We start from the raw sequence: 14,462 nt of genomic DNA on the forward strand, positions 1-14,462 counted from the left end.
CTACCAACTCAGGGCTCGCTGGTTCGAATCCCCGTGTTACCTCCGGCTTGGCCGTGTCCCTACAGACACAATTGGCCGTGTCTGTGGGCGAGAAGCCGGATGTGGGGGTGTGTCTAGCACACTAGCGCCTCCTCTGGTCGATTGGGGCGCCTGTTGGGGGGGGCTTTGGGGGAATAGCGTGATCCTTCCATATGCTGCGCCCCCCTGGTGAAACTCCTCATTGTCAGGTGAAAAGAAGCGGCTGGTGACTCCACATGTATCGGAGGAGGCATGTGGTAGTCCGCAGCCCTCCCCGGATTGGCAGAGAGGGTGGAGCAATGACCGGTATGGCCTGGAAAATAGGGTAATTGGCCAAGTACAATTGGGGAGAAAAAGGGAAAAAAAAAATTAAGGCATACATGCCACTTTTTTAATCCTTAATATTGTCTTAACAGAACTATAATCTTCAAAATAACCACCTGAACTCTGTGGGCCAGACTTGAAATTTCACAGCGCTTTGGCTTGTTGCCCCTTGGTCTTACCAGTGCATGGTTCCTGTGGTGGCTGGGAAGGGTGAAGACTTCTATGTGTGTCCTCTGATACACGTGGAGTCACCTACCGCCTCTTTTCTCCTGCCAGCTGCAGGTTTCTCCAGGGGAACATTATTTGTACAGAGGCCATCACAAGTTCCCCACAAACCCACAGCCATAAAGGCGCCCCACCACCTGTAGGAGTCACTAACTGCAACGGCGACACACATTGCCAGCATCCCACCCAGGAGTGCTGCCAACTGCACGATGTGCAACGCCCGACTGAGCCTGAAGCAACACCAGTATTTGAATTAGGAAGCTTAGTGTGAGGACGCTTGTGTAGTCTGCTGCTCCAACTGAGCACCCCTGTCTGAATTTGCTTGTAATGACTCGATTGTGTTTGAAGACTACAGTATAAATTTTCAAAATAAGTTATAGTTACAATTAGCCCTCTGTATAACGTAGTAATTTAATAATTATGTATTGATATTATAACCCAGCACCACTGTGGTGCCTTGCCCCATTTCAGTTATGATACTCTGCTGGACCTCTTCCTTCACAGTCGGCCGACTGGATCGGCGCCCCGCTGGCGTTGTTACACCTCACGACTTCCAAACTAAGGACTGGAGACGAGGGTCTGGACCGTTTCATTTTTGGACTACAAAATATCGAGCGACAAGAGTCTCGACGGCTGTCCGTATGGCTGGCAAAGAGATCACTGTGTTTGTCATGGAAGACCAGTGAAAATGTGTTAGTGCCGTGACCAAACCTTGACCGAGTGTTGCTGTAAAAAGTGAGACTGGGGTGTGTCCGAAATCCTTGAAACTTTCACATGAATATTTCAACAATAGTTTATGAAACCATAATCCATAAAATATGAAGCATCTATCAGGTAGACAGTATCTTCTTCTTTCGGCTGCTCCCGTTAGGGGTCACCACAGCGGATCATCCGTTTCCATCTCTTCCTGTCCTCTGCATCTTCCTCTGGCACACCAGCCACCTGCATGTCCTCCCTCACCACATCCATAAACCTCCTCTTTGGCCTTCCTCTTCTCCTCTTCCCTGGCAGCTCTGTATTCAGCATCCTTCTCCCGATATACCCAGCATCTCTCCTCCACACATGTCCAAGCCATCTCAATCTTGCCTCTCTTGCTTTGTCTCCAAAGCGTCCAACCTGAGCGGTCCCTCTAATATAATCACTCCTAATCCTGTCCTTCTCCATCACTCCCAACTGGGTTTGTCAGGTAGCTAGTATCTAGTATAGCACAAAGTAATTCTTCATATTTGCACATGGAGATGCCAACATGAGAGGAGGACAAAAAAAAAACAAAAACAAAAACAAAATGGCCAAACAAATTATAGCAGTAAACAAAGAACCAATTGGGAAGCTCCTTTCAGGATGACCATATGAGCACACAGACAACAAAGAACATAAACAGTTATAAAGCCACAGATGATATAACATTATATATATACACATACATACATATATATATGTACATATATATAAGAGAAAAACCAGCGAATAAATGCCATGTTGCCTTGCATCACGCCCCTGAGCATTCAAGAAATACAACGGCCTTAAGCCGCCGCATTTGGTCATTGGTGGACAAGAATATTAGTTACTCGATCTCATGGAAAATCCTTACTAAGAGCAATGCATATTCAATTAACAGCAAAAGATGCAACCTATGTCGAGCAGAGAAATGTTTTATCATTTGCAGGCCTGATATGTCCACCTTGAACAGTAGAAATGAATTGGCCACCAGCTGTAGACACAGAAAATACTGTCTGCTTTGCAATTACAAGTAAACCAATGTCTTTATTACCCCCCCCCCCCCCATTGGACGAGACATATGTGACGACCGCTATCGGATGTAGTGTTTTTATGTTTTGCCTGTCTGCTCTTTCGGCTGTGCTCCGGACCCACTCCACTAGATGATGTATGTAAAGTACCCCACTGGATGTTATTTTATTTTGTTATATTTCAAAAGTATGCTATTCAAACAGTGCCCCGGCCCTTTAAACCCTTACTTTTTCAAAACGAGCCCCAGTCCCTCCCTCATTGGTTGTAACGTTTCTGGTTTCTTTTCAAATGTTTTCTATCCTCCCATTGGTTGCTATGCACCGTAACTAGGGGCGTGGTGCGAGGCAACATGGCATTTATTCACTGTGTGGTTTTTTTCTTTGTTGTTTAGCCGCCTTGGCAGCCGAGCGTGTGACGCACAAAACAGGCTTGTCCTGCTATGTATTAAAGTTTTGTTTTTTGTTTTTTTACTGCATCTCTCTTAATATTCTGCTCCCCATTTGCTGAGCACTTTTATCAATGCCATTGACGGTTTACCCGCTATATATATATATAGTTATATATATATATATCAACACAGGTAGAGGAAAAAGATTTTAATGCACAGCAGTACAGGCCTGTTTCGTGCGTCTCTCACTCACCAGCTGCTGTTTTTTTTCACAAAGAATCATACAGTTACGTTGCCCAGCTTCACGCCCCTAATTTCGGTTGGACAGTGACCAATCAGATGGGGAAACATTCAAATTATAACAGCTAATGGGGTAGGTATTTATGATGCACAGCAACCAAGGAAAGGAAAATGCCAGATAGAGGGAGTAATCTACCAGGCATCGGTGACAAGACAAGATAACTACAATGTGGACACTTATGTGGGATTAACAGAGCGCCCTTCTAAAATCAGGTTTAACGCTCATAAGAGTAGCTTCAGAAATGAGCACGCGAAAAATGCAACGGCCTTAAGCCACCACACTTGGTCATTGGTAGACAAGAATATCAGTTATTCCGTCTCATGGAAAATCCTTGCAAAGAGTAGAGCATATTCAGTTGGGGGTAAAAGATGTGACCTGTGCTTGGCAGAAAAGTATTTTATTATTTGCAGACCTGATATGTCCACCTTGATAATAGAAATGAATTGGCCACCAGCTGTAGACACCGAAAAAAAAATCTCCTTTGAAACTATAAGTAAAACATCTTTATTACCCCCCCCCCATTAGATGATACACATATGACATTTATTAAGTTTTTTTAAATGTTTTTTTTTAAATATGCTATTTTAAATATGGGTTTTTTAAATATGTTTTTTTTAACTACCTGTCCTCCCAACTGTGCCCCAACACCACCCCAATATATAATTCACATAAGTTACCTTGTTATATTTTTAATGTATGCCATTTCAACAGCGCCCTGGCCCCTAAATGCTTTTCAAAACAAACCCCAGTCCCATTGGTTGTAATGTTTTCTACCCCTCCATTGGTTGCTGTGCATCATAAGTACCTACCCCATTGGCTGTTATAATTTGAATGTTTCCCAAACTGACTGGTCACTGTCCAACCGAAATTAGGGGCGTGAAGCTGGGCAACGTAACTGTATGATTCTTTCTGAAAAACACATTAGCAGCTGATGAGTGAGAGACGCACAAAACAGGCCTGCACTGCTATGCATTAAAATCTTTTTTCTTGTATCCGTGTTGATATTCCGCTCCTCATTAGTCGAGCACTCAACACCACTGATGGTTTCGGAAAAAAAAACACTATATATATTATAGCTTTGTTAAAAAAGAAACAGACAACGGTAGGGAAAGTGCTCAACAAATAAGGAGCAAAATAATCAAGTGAGTCAAGTACATTTTTTATGAGACAGTACAAGCCTATTTCATGCTATATATATATATATTAGGGATCGACCAATTATTAGTCTGGCCGATTATCGGCTTAGATATTTGTCATTTTTCATATTATTGTTATCGGCATATTTTTATTGGCCAAACCAATATTTTTTTTTTAAATCACATATTGAAAATGTTTAAAAAGTTTTTGAACCAACACATGAAGAGGAGAGATGTGATAAGAGGAGAAAGGGGAAACTTGCAGAAAAACAGCAAGCAAGAATTGTCAGGGTGTGTGTTCAAAAGCATAACTGCAGCATTATCAGCAGTAAAATCTATTGGACACTCCAATAAATGCAGCAATCAAATATCACTGCACAGGAGCAAGGTTATGAAAATAAACATCAAAATGAAGCTACAACCTTTCTATAGCTGGAACTCACCTGAACATTTTTCAAGGCATTTCTAAATTTTGCAAAAGCCTTTAAACCTTCTCAGCATTGACAGCATCATTCCTTCAAAATACATACTTACAGTTGCTTTTAAAAACTGTCATAAACTTTCATAAAGGGAGAGAGCAAAGGCCAACTCTTTGGTAAACTGGTAGGGCTGTTGATGAATGCTCCAAATTCGTATAGAACTGAATTGTGGGAAAAAAAAGACGCATGGGAGGGTTTTGTCTGTGTCCCATTCCTCAACTTCCATGCCGACTACTCCTGCTGAATCTCCAAACTCGGAGCGCACAGACTCCCATCTACTGCAGGTAATACACTGACTATGGATAAGTACCTCATACAACCGCACTTCAAAAAAACCCTACTATCACTTTAAAGATAAGAGAAGGGAACATAATGACACTATTGTACACATTTCCATTCAGTTCAGTCAAAGCCTGCTGGGAGCACTTTAACCAATTTATGTGGAGTTATTTTATTATAATCATTCAGTTTGATCAAAGTTTACTTCCTGCTGTTCATGCTGTTTAATTCATTCCATTTTCACGTTTTGGAAGTTATTTATCTTTAATTAAAAAAGAATTCCACTCAGACTGTTATCTAGTGCCCTGAACATCATGCACTTTATTGTTTTTTTTTTCTCCAAATATTTTCTGTTTTACACAAAATTCACTCAAATATATGTTCATTTAAAGGCAGCCTTGTGTTGCTGTAAATTCTGGCACAAAAATCTTTGACATTTACTATAACTGAATATCGGCCACAAATATCAGTTATCGGCCGCCATATCTTATCGATAATCAACATCGGTATCGGCCCTGAAAAAAACTATATCGGTCGACCACTAATGTATATAAAATATATTATAATTAATATTATATATATTTCTTTTTAAAAAATGTGGGTGCGTGTTCATTTAATCACCTTCAAATCAATTTACCTGATATAGACTACTTCTGTCTTGTGCAGCTGATATTTGGAAAAGGATCTTGTGCTTCAAGTCCTTTTAAATGCATAACATTATATAACTAAAACCTTCTACATCCAGTCAGCCTATACATTACTTAAGGCATCTGTCCAAAGCCCAGATTGATATTGTTATGCAAGTGCCAGTCCATACTGACAGACTTAGCTGAGAGCCAGAGCAATGCACCAACACTACAAGGATTATGAGTGCAGCATAAAATGGAGCCACCCATGCTAAAAATGAACGCCCTCCTGGTACTGTAAGCCTCTTTGGATAAAGGCGTCCACCGAATTATGTGGTTTTCACTTTTCCTATGCTTGGTACGAAGTATTTATTTATTCTATTTTTTTTAACCCCACAATGGACATGTTACCAATGTGGCTGTTAGCATCACCTTAAAAAGTGACTTGAGTCATAGGAGCACAATACAGCACAGTTCTGCCAGAGTTGATCATCATTACATAGAGCCCTGCCATTCATAGTGGATTAAGACAGAGTCAAATGTATAACCCTGAGGGGGCTTTTTTACGGCTGGGGGACATGACCGTGCCAAGGCCTATTTTTTTCACAAGTCTATGAGAAGAGGGACCTATGTGTCTGCGGAATTGTCAACTCTGGTACATAATTTTAAATGACAATTGACCTTCAGTGAATCAGAGATGACAGAATGTTGCAGAAAACCTCGGGTGAACTTGTCAGAATCAGCCCACTGACAAAGTTGACTGATATGCTGGTCTATAGTCAGTTCTAGCCAGAATCGGTTAGTCTAGGAAAAATGACACCCGCATTGGAGTAGGTCAGGAGTGAGGTGCGGTTCCCGGGTTTTACTTCGCCCTCTATCTGGCATATGTAATCAGGCCCTACCTTATCAGCTCCAGGACGCATGTAGAGCAGTGCTGGTTCCCCATAGCGTCTGAAACTATGAAGCGATATTCCCTGACCTTGAGCTATGGCCGTAAACTCCATCTATATTCACTGACAACATCTAGTTTGTGGAAGATAATTGGATTTTGCTGCATGCTGGTGCGGCGATGGAGGGAGTGTGGTTGAGTGGATGGGGACATCCTTAGCGGGGGGTCAATGAACATTGCAGTGAGATCATCCACCCCCGAGTCCTATCACTCGCCCCACACACACACACACACACACACAGCAGCCAGCCGTTTTATACAGACACACGCTGTGTTTTCTTGGGACAAATCTTCTTTTTAATATGCAAATGTGTGTAGAGTACCAAGAGCAAAGAAACAGAGCGCTGTCGTTTCTTTAGTCCCACTCTTTCAAGCACGGCAGGCCGTGTGTGTGCGTGTGTGATTACACTTGTACATCTGAGGGGAGCGATAAAGAGCGGGACGACGTAGATGTGAAGAGAAAAATAAAACAAGAGCTTTGCAGAGAATTTTCTGGTAACGTGGTCAGTCTCAAAATAAGAGGTCTGCAGTCAGTGTCAGTTGTGTTTTCATCCTCGCTGCGACCGCATCACCCCGCCCCCCCCCCCCCACTGACGTCACGACCCTCTGATGGAAAATAAATGAACAGCCCTTTGTCTGTGACCCGGCTTCTGAAGACAAAACACAATGAGAATCCACTTGCTTCCCCACCTGTCATGGAAAACAAGGTCTCTGAGCGTTTCTTTACCCCCGTGATAACGTGCTATGCTACGCGTGCTCGTGCGAAAAGCTGAGCTTGTGCTTCATGTCATCACAGCAAGTAGGTTTAATCAAAAGGAGTGCATTTTATAGGGGCGGGGGGGGGAGGGGGGGGGCTCCCGTAAAAGGAAGTTGCAGTTACACTCTTTTGCCATGGTGTGCAATTGATAAAAATGGCAGTGTTTGTATTTGTTTATTTAACAATGGAATTTGCTATTTTTTATTTTGTATTTGTATTTTGCTATTTGCTGTTGCCTGTGCCTGTCCTGGGTGTCTCCCCGCCTGCTGCCTAACAACCACTGGGACAGACTCAAGAGTCCCGCGACCCTGAGTAGGCTAAGCGGTTTGGATAATGGATGGATTTGCTATTTCGGTAACACTTTATTTTAGGGGGTCGGAAATTACCTAGTAATTTCCTAGTAATAAGGTGGTAATTATCACATCATTTCTTAGAAATAAGGTTGAAATTACCTTGTAATTTCCTAGTAATAAGGTGGTAGTTTTTACAGGTAATTTTACAGCTAACCCTAACTGTAACCCAAATTACTAGGTAATTTCAACCTTATTTCTAAGAAATTACATGATAATTACCACCTTATTACTTGGAAATTTTAGGTAATTTCCGACCCCCTCCGACCGCCTAAAGTAAAGTGTAGCTGCTATTTGTCCTTAAAGACCATCTGTATCTACATCTGTATCTTGGTAAGGCTTCTGCTAAGCTCGCAAGAAGCTGCTCTACCTGACATTTGGCATTTACAATAATAATTTTATGCATTATTCTGTTTATCCTCTTTCAATGTTGTATTCTGTAAATTGTGTAACCACAACATCCATTGCACATTGTCTGTCTTAGGAGAGAGAGAGCGCTTTGAGTGGCTGTTGCAGCTAGAAAAGCACTATAAAAATGCAACTTGATTGATTGATTGATTATTCCCTTCCCAAACACAATGCAGTGAATAATGAAATTAATACAGACATCAAGCTCAGGGAAGCTCAGGGAAGTTTGGGAAGGAAGCATGCGCAGGGAAGTTCGTTAATGAACCCGATAAAACTCCAGGGTTATGAGTGCAGCAAGCAAGCATGCGACCCATATATCAAGACATTATTTCACAGTGGCTGACCAGTGCAGGCCTGACCGGGGTGGGGGGAAAAAAGGTCCCTTTGAGTTCACTTTGGCATATAACAGAAGGCTTACCTATGCCTGAAGTCTTTATTTCTGTCAAAAAAACAAGACAGGAAGAAAAAGAAGAGGAAAGGTTAGTTGCTACTGATGAGAAGATGATCATGACAAAACATCACGTTCAGTCTCAGCTTTGGACATGTCCGTGCTGACACTAACAAAGAGGTTAACCTCTTCCTGGTGTGGTTAGTTTAGCTGCCAGCGAGACACCATTACACTCTTTCTAGCCTCTATCAAGGCCACGCTCGAGCTGATGCAGGTGACTTATTGAGGCAGGACCAGGCATCGTGGTCCTATGGGACCGCCCCTGTCTTTCTCAAAGGGCCCCCGCGGTTTACGACATGTGAACAGCCCTAAATGAGCTCCTTGCCCCGGCTGAATAGGACTGGGCTGCCTCTGCCTCTCGGTTACCTGAGTTCCAGCACACTCGTGACGTTGCCCGTGGTGAAGATCCTCCTGATGTAGTTGAAGTCGCCCACATATAGGCTGCCGTCAGAGCCACAGGCAAGGGCCACGGGTGCGAGCAGCTTATTTCCGTCCGCCAAGCCATTACAGCTTGGGCAGGAGATGCTGCGTCTGCGTCCATTGCCCATCACGCTGCCAATTACAGGAGGCTGCTGGGAGATGAAGACGTTCTCCCCGTTTCCCATGTGAAGAATACCTGATTAGAGGGCACAGGGAAGAGAGAGGTCACACCTGCGACCTGTTTGGATTGACAAGGGTTTGCCTCGCTGTGCAAAAGCACGTGAGCATATGCGGGCACATGTGCTCATTTACTCTCTCTTTCACACAAACACACAACCACAGACACACACACACACAAATACACAGACAGTAGAACACAGACACACAAACACAGGCAGTGGATGGACAGTAAGAAAGACACACACACACACACACACACACACACACACACACACATGCTGTCAATTAGTTTGTTTTGCCAAGCCACCCCTGGAAAAGTATCAATTATGTAAATCTCAGAAGATTCTGCTGCAGACCAATCAATTTAATCAGATTTGAAATTCAGCATCTATGTGTCTAGGGCAGTTTCTCTCCTTCTGATAGCACTTGTTGACCTGGCTGCTTTGAGCAACACAGCATTTGGTCTATCAGAAAGGATCAGCCAAGCATCCCCATCTTGGGACGTGATTTAATCTAAGGGGTTGCTGCTGCTGGGGGTGGCAGATAGAAAGCAATTAAATCAGGGATGATTCTAAGAAAACCTGGGCATGAGTAGGACACAGAGGTGCCAAGGGGTAGGGGTGGGCACAGGGGTTGGATGCGTGTGTGTGTGTGTGTGTGTGTGTGTATCAGGGTTAGAGATTAGCTCCCGCCACCCACCAAATGCAGGTGATTTGGTGTAGCGGTGGGGGAATTCCCTCAACCTACCAGCCACGGACCAACTCCAGTTCTTCTTTCCATTGCCTTGCTCAGGGGCACAGACAGGGGTATTAACCCCAACATGCATGTCTTTTGATGGTGGGAGGAAACCCTCGCACCCAGAGGAAACGCTCGCAGACATGGAGAGAACATACAAACTCCACACAGAAAGGACCTGGGATGGCCTGGGGTTCAAACCCAGGACCTTCTCGCTGTGCGGCAACAGTGCTAACCACCGGGCCACTGTGCCGCATAATGCAATTATAACAAGAGTGATTTCTTTTTACATTCCACAATGCAGATTGAATTGTGAGTCTACTTGTTTCACTCGGACGACATCCGCATGTGGACAGAACGCTAACTAGGGGACAACGGTTAATAAGAATCAACTCAGGTCAAGTAGCCTATGCTAATGTTGTAGCAAAAAAACCCCAAAAACAATGTGGCATTACATGGCAGGGGTTAAGAGGTCTGCAGAGAAAACCTCCCAGGAGGAGAGACAGGCCAAAGAGGTGAAGGTCAAACAACGTATTTTTTAATTGGAAGTGGAGAAAAGTCGATAATGGAGAGTCCGTGATTGGTTACTTTACGAGGAGATAAGCCAGACAATGTTCCATTAGGTATGTTGTCAACACGCTCCAGATGCCAATAAAAGAATTAATACTTTCATTGCTGGGGCTAAAAACCTAAAATTGGAAGCCATAAAAGGCCATAAAATCATAAACTCCATAGATTCCTCCAAATGCCACATCCAAGTAAGAAAGATAGTACAGGAAAATTCAGCCCCGGAGGATACGGCTGCCACAAAGTCGCTTCCCGGCCTGGAGACGGCCCGGCTGAAGATGAGCGTACCGTTCAGGAATGCCCACGCGATCGTGAAGAAAGGACGGCCGTTTCGAGATTCCCAATGGCCAAGCGAGTAAGCCATCATCTTTTTTAGTCCATTTTCTAACGCATCAGTATTTTCCCCAAGACTTTAAATATTTACCTTATGAAATAAAATAGCCTATTTACCTAAATCATCATGCTTGAATATTGTAGATATTATTTTTCACATGCAGTTACACACTGCCGGTTAAAACGCGGAAGCGGCCGGTAAGAAAGCTGAGTGGCTGAAAGGTTTAGGAATCCACCGGCCACAGTGGCGGGTGGACCAAAAAAGTAAATTTCCAACCCTGCTGTGTGTGTGTGTGTCGGGGGTGGGGGGGGAGTAGAAGATGGCGAGATGGCTATCCATCTTCCTCCTTAGGACAGCACATTCAAACCCGCAGTCACAGCAGGCTTGGCGCGGCAGATCAAAGTGCCACCATTCTTTGGACTTTTCCTATAAGTATGCCTCATTTCCCATGATCAGCCCCTACTGACACTTGACAAGACTGGAGGCCCTTTGCTAGTGACAGGAGCTGCCCAAAGTCTTTCGTTCCCGAGGCTGCCTTTCAGGAGTAATTTACTGACAATAACAAAATTGACCCTGCTCACCCAAAAAGGGACAGTTGTAATAAAATACCTGGACCTATTCGAGACTGGGTGGCATTTCTGTACTGAAAAAAAAACAAAAAAAAACAGCTAGTCAGGCAGAACCCTTTAGTGATGGCACTAAAAGCAGTTGAATGGGCACCGTGTTATTTATGTGCACTCTTGAGAAGATTCTAAATAGTTTGCAGATCATGCAGCCGGCACTGGCAAACTAAAGACTAAACTAAAGTTGCTCCAAACTTTACATTTCCCATGCTACTACATAGCTTGAGAGTTTCCACTTGGGAAGGTTAAATGTACCGTCAGTAACTTTCCAAGCTGACGTTTTGAATATGGAGGAGGCAGATTTGCAGAACAGAACTTACATCAAATGCCGCTCCAAAAGTAGGACAAATAAAGGTATCCAATTCGTGACTACAAAGTCCTAAAAATTGATGCAAGGCTTGCCATGCTACCCCCCCCTTTTCTCCCCAGATGTACTTGGCCAATTGCACTACTTCCCGAGCTGCCCCGGCCACTGCTCCACCCCCTCTGCCGATCAGGGGAGGGCTGCAGACTACCACATGCCTCCTCCCATACATGTGGAGTCGCCGGCCGCTTTTTTTCACCTGACAGTGAGGAGTTTCACCAGGGGGACGTAGCGCGTGGGAGGATCACGCTATTCCCCCCAACCCCCCCCCCCAGAACAGGCACCACGACCGACCAGAGGAGGCGCTAGTACAGCGACCAGGGCACACACCCACATCCAGGCTTCCCACCCGCAGACACGGTTAATTGTGTCTGTAGGGACGCCCGACCAAGCCGGCGGTAACACGGGGATTCGAACCGGTGATCCCCGTGTTGGTAGGCAACGGAATACACCGCTATGCTACCCGGACGCCCAGCCATGCTACTTTTGTACAGGCAAGTAACACCGTCACTTAATATAAACAGTGTTTTATAACATGGTTAGTTATAAATATCGTACAGTGTTTTACAACAGTGTCAGCTCGTCACTTGAGAGTTCTGTGGGAATTCTGCATCAGCTTGCTTGTGAAACTGTGGGATATCATCAGTGCTGTGTCATTTGCTGTTGCAATTAATACTAGTTGCTGATAGAAAAAAAGAAAAGGAAATAGAAAAACAGTAATACTGAATGTACCTTTAACATGAGTAGAAGGATTCCATCAGGGTTTAGGGAATGATGTTTGAGATTGGGAAGCGGGAATTATGCATCAACTCACCGCTCTGAATGTTAAGGGCATGGTGCTTGTCGATTGCCCAGCCTCCCAGTTTGGAGGCAGTGGTTTCGTAGCCCTGCAGAACAGCAGTCCTCTTCTCCCACAGAATGAGGTCCGGACATGACTCATACTCGAAACCCACAGATACTGGCAACAACACAGGTGATAGCTTTTTTAGTGAACTACCCCATTAGTTTGACTAATGCCGAGCAAAAAATATGCACTCCGTCACTTACCGAAAGCTTCGGACAAGCCGTAAACCTTCTGGCTGTAGACGTCCGTCTTGTCCCACAAGAAGTCATAAGAGAGATTGGGGGCTGCGGGGAACCACTTCCTGAACAACCTGCCCTCAACTGCCACCATGAGGTGCACCTTCATCAAGTTGAAGGGGATGCTGGAGTGGGTGAGGGTCACCCTCAGTATGGACTTGTAGCCTGGGGTCCTGCTACTCAGGTAGCTGAGCTTCATATCTGTCCCAGGGACGGGCACCTCCTCCTGCAGGGACTGCGGACCGAAAAAAACCCGATAGTCAACGATAAGATAAACACCCCAGCTGATCTCCAGGTAGCTGAAAGAAACGGTTAGCGTCTCATTCGGAGGACATTTTTATGCCGCTCTGTTTTTTGTTTTGATGTGGGGTAATAAACCCGCCTCCAGATTTGTTTTGTGTACTACAGTTTCTAAACTCATCTGTTTAGTCACTCGCTACCGCAAATCTTCAGATCTAATAATGGTGAAAGCCTTACCTGCAGCCAAATATATGGATTTGAGGGGAGATTAAGAACATCAATGGAAGGACAAATAAGCTCGAGCGTTACAGGGAAACTCAATAAAGGATTTCTTTATTACACAGTACAGTGACTTCCCCCCCCCCCACCCCATCATCGATTTAAAAACAGCATGTCCTTCATCGGGACAATAGCATTTCCTGCAGTCTACATGCAGGTGCAGCTTAAAACGCCCTCCAGCCCCGGACCCTCGCGCAGCATGGAAACGCGGCGATATGGGGGGGGGGGGGGGGGGCATTTGTTTTAGTCACGGCGGGAACCGCTTGCTGAGCCGTGTTAGTCAGCGATGGAGATTAGTCTGACGTGTCAACTCATGGCTGACTCACTATTTGCCGCTGTAAGGAGATACCCGTCATTACCTGAACATAAAGAACGAGGCCCGGCACCACAACTGACACAGCTCCGCAGCACAGTCCGTGCATTACAGGTCAAGGGGGCTTCGTCAGTTGTGTGATTTGTTACAAGCGTTTGCGGTGCGAAGCCGTGTTCGGTTACTCGCCCCCGAACGCTCATTTCACAAGCCGGCGTATAAACTGGCTAGTGTCCTTCTGTGGGACTCGTAGGACTAAGAGAATAAGAGGAAAAACAGACTCTAAAAATAGACCAGACTGCACATTAAAATTCACTGATACGCCATAAATCTTGCAAAGCAAACTGGGAGACAAAGTAATTAGAGAAGGGCACTGAGGCGCCCGCAGATATACTACAGCAGACATAGCCGGCCGTGTGCCGCGGCGTGCCAAGAGCGGGCAGCGTTTCCTTTCGGCCAGTCGCTACACCACGGGGGCTCATTAGTGAAGGTTGCTACGCAAACATCTCTAGAACATTCCACGTGGAAAAAGAGGCGCACATTTCTACGCATCCTCTCACCCAGTTTATGCAAGGTTTTTCAGAATCGGCGACGCCCGACGGTGAGATCGCGAAATAAAGAGCAGACCTCACATGAAAAAACCACCACCACCCGCCCGCTAGTCCGTTAATGGTTCTATAAGGTGACGGTGAAAATCAGTCTCGCTGATTGGCACAAGGGTTATGAATAATAGCGCTCGTGGTGACTTGGGTCATTCGAAATCATGGCCGCTTTGGCACCGCTTGAAGATTGGCAAATAGAAGAGTCTGACGTGAACGCGTGTTCAGGGACCACGGGGGACATCCTAGCCCACGATGGTGAACAGCTAATAAGCCGATTCAGATTACCAAAGC

The 14,462-nt window shown here is 44.9% G+C and overlaps 1 protein-coding gene across 1 annotated transcript in view; it reads right to left on the reverse strand.

Moving 5' to 3' along the window:
* tenm4 (teneurin transmembrane protein 4) overlaps nt 1-14,462 on the reverse strand; it is a 196,874-nt gene that overhangs the window by 52,744 nt on the left and 129,668 nt on the right. The window contains exons 17-19 of the mRNA XM_056283755.1: nt 12,708-13,039; nt 12,475-12,618; nt 8,804-9,053 (exon numbers count right to left, since the gene is read on the reverse strand). Coding sequence (XP_056139730.1) covers nt 8,804-9,053; nt 12,475-12,618; nt 12,708-13,039 — 726 coding nt within the window. The remainder of the gene's footprint in view (nt 1-8,803; nt 9,054-12,474; nt 12,619-12,707; nt 13,040-14,462) is intronic.

This window comes from Lampris incognitus, chromosome 7 (genome assembly GCF_029633865.1).
Source record: "Lampris incognitus isolate fLamInc1 chromosome 7, fLamInc1.hap2, whole genome shotgun sequence".
In the NCBI taxonomy this organism is placed as follows: domain Eukaryota; kingdom Metazoa; phylum Chordata; class Actinopteri; order Lampriformes; family Lampridae; genus Lampris; species Lampris incognitus.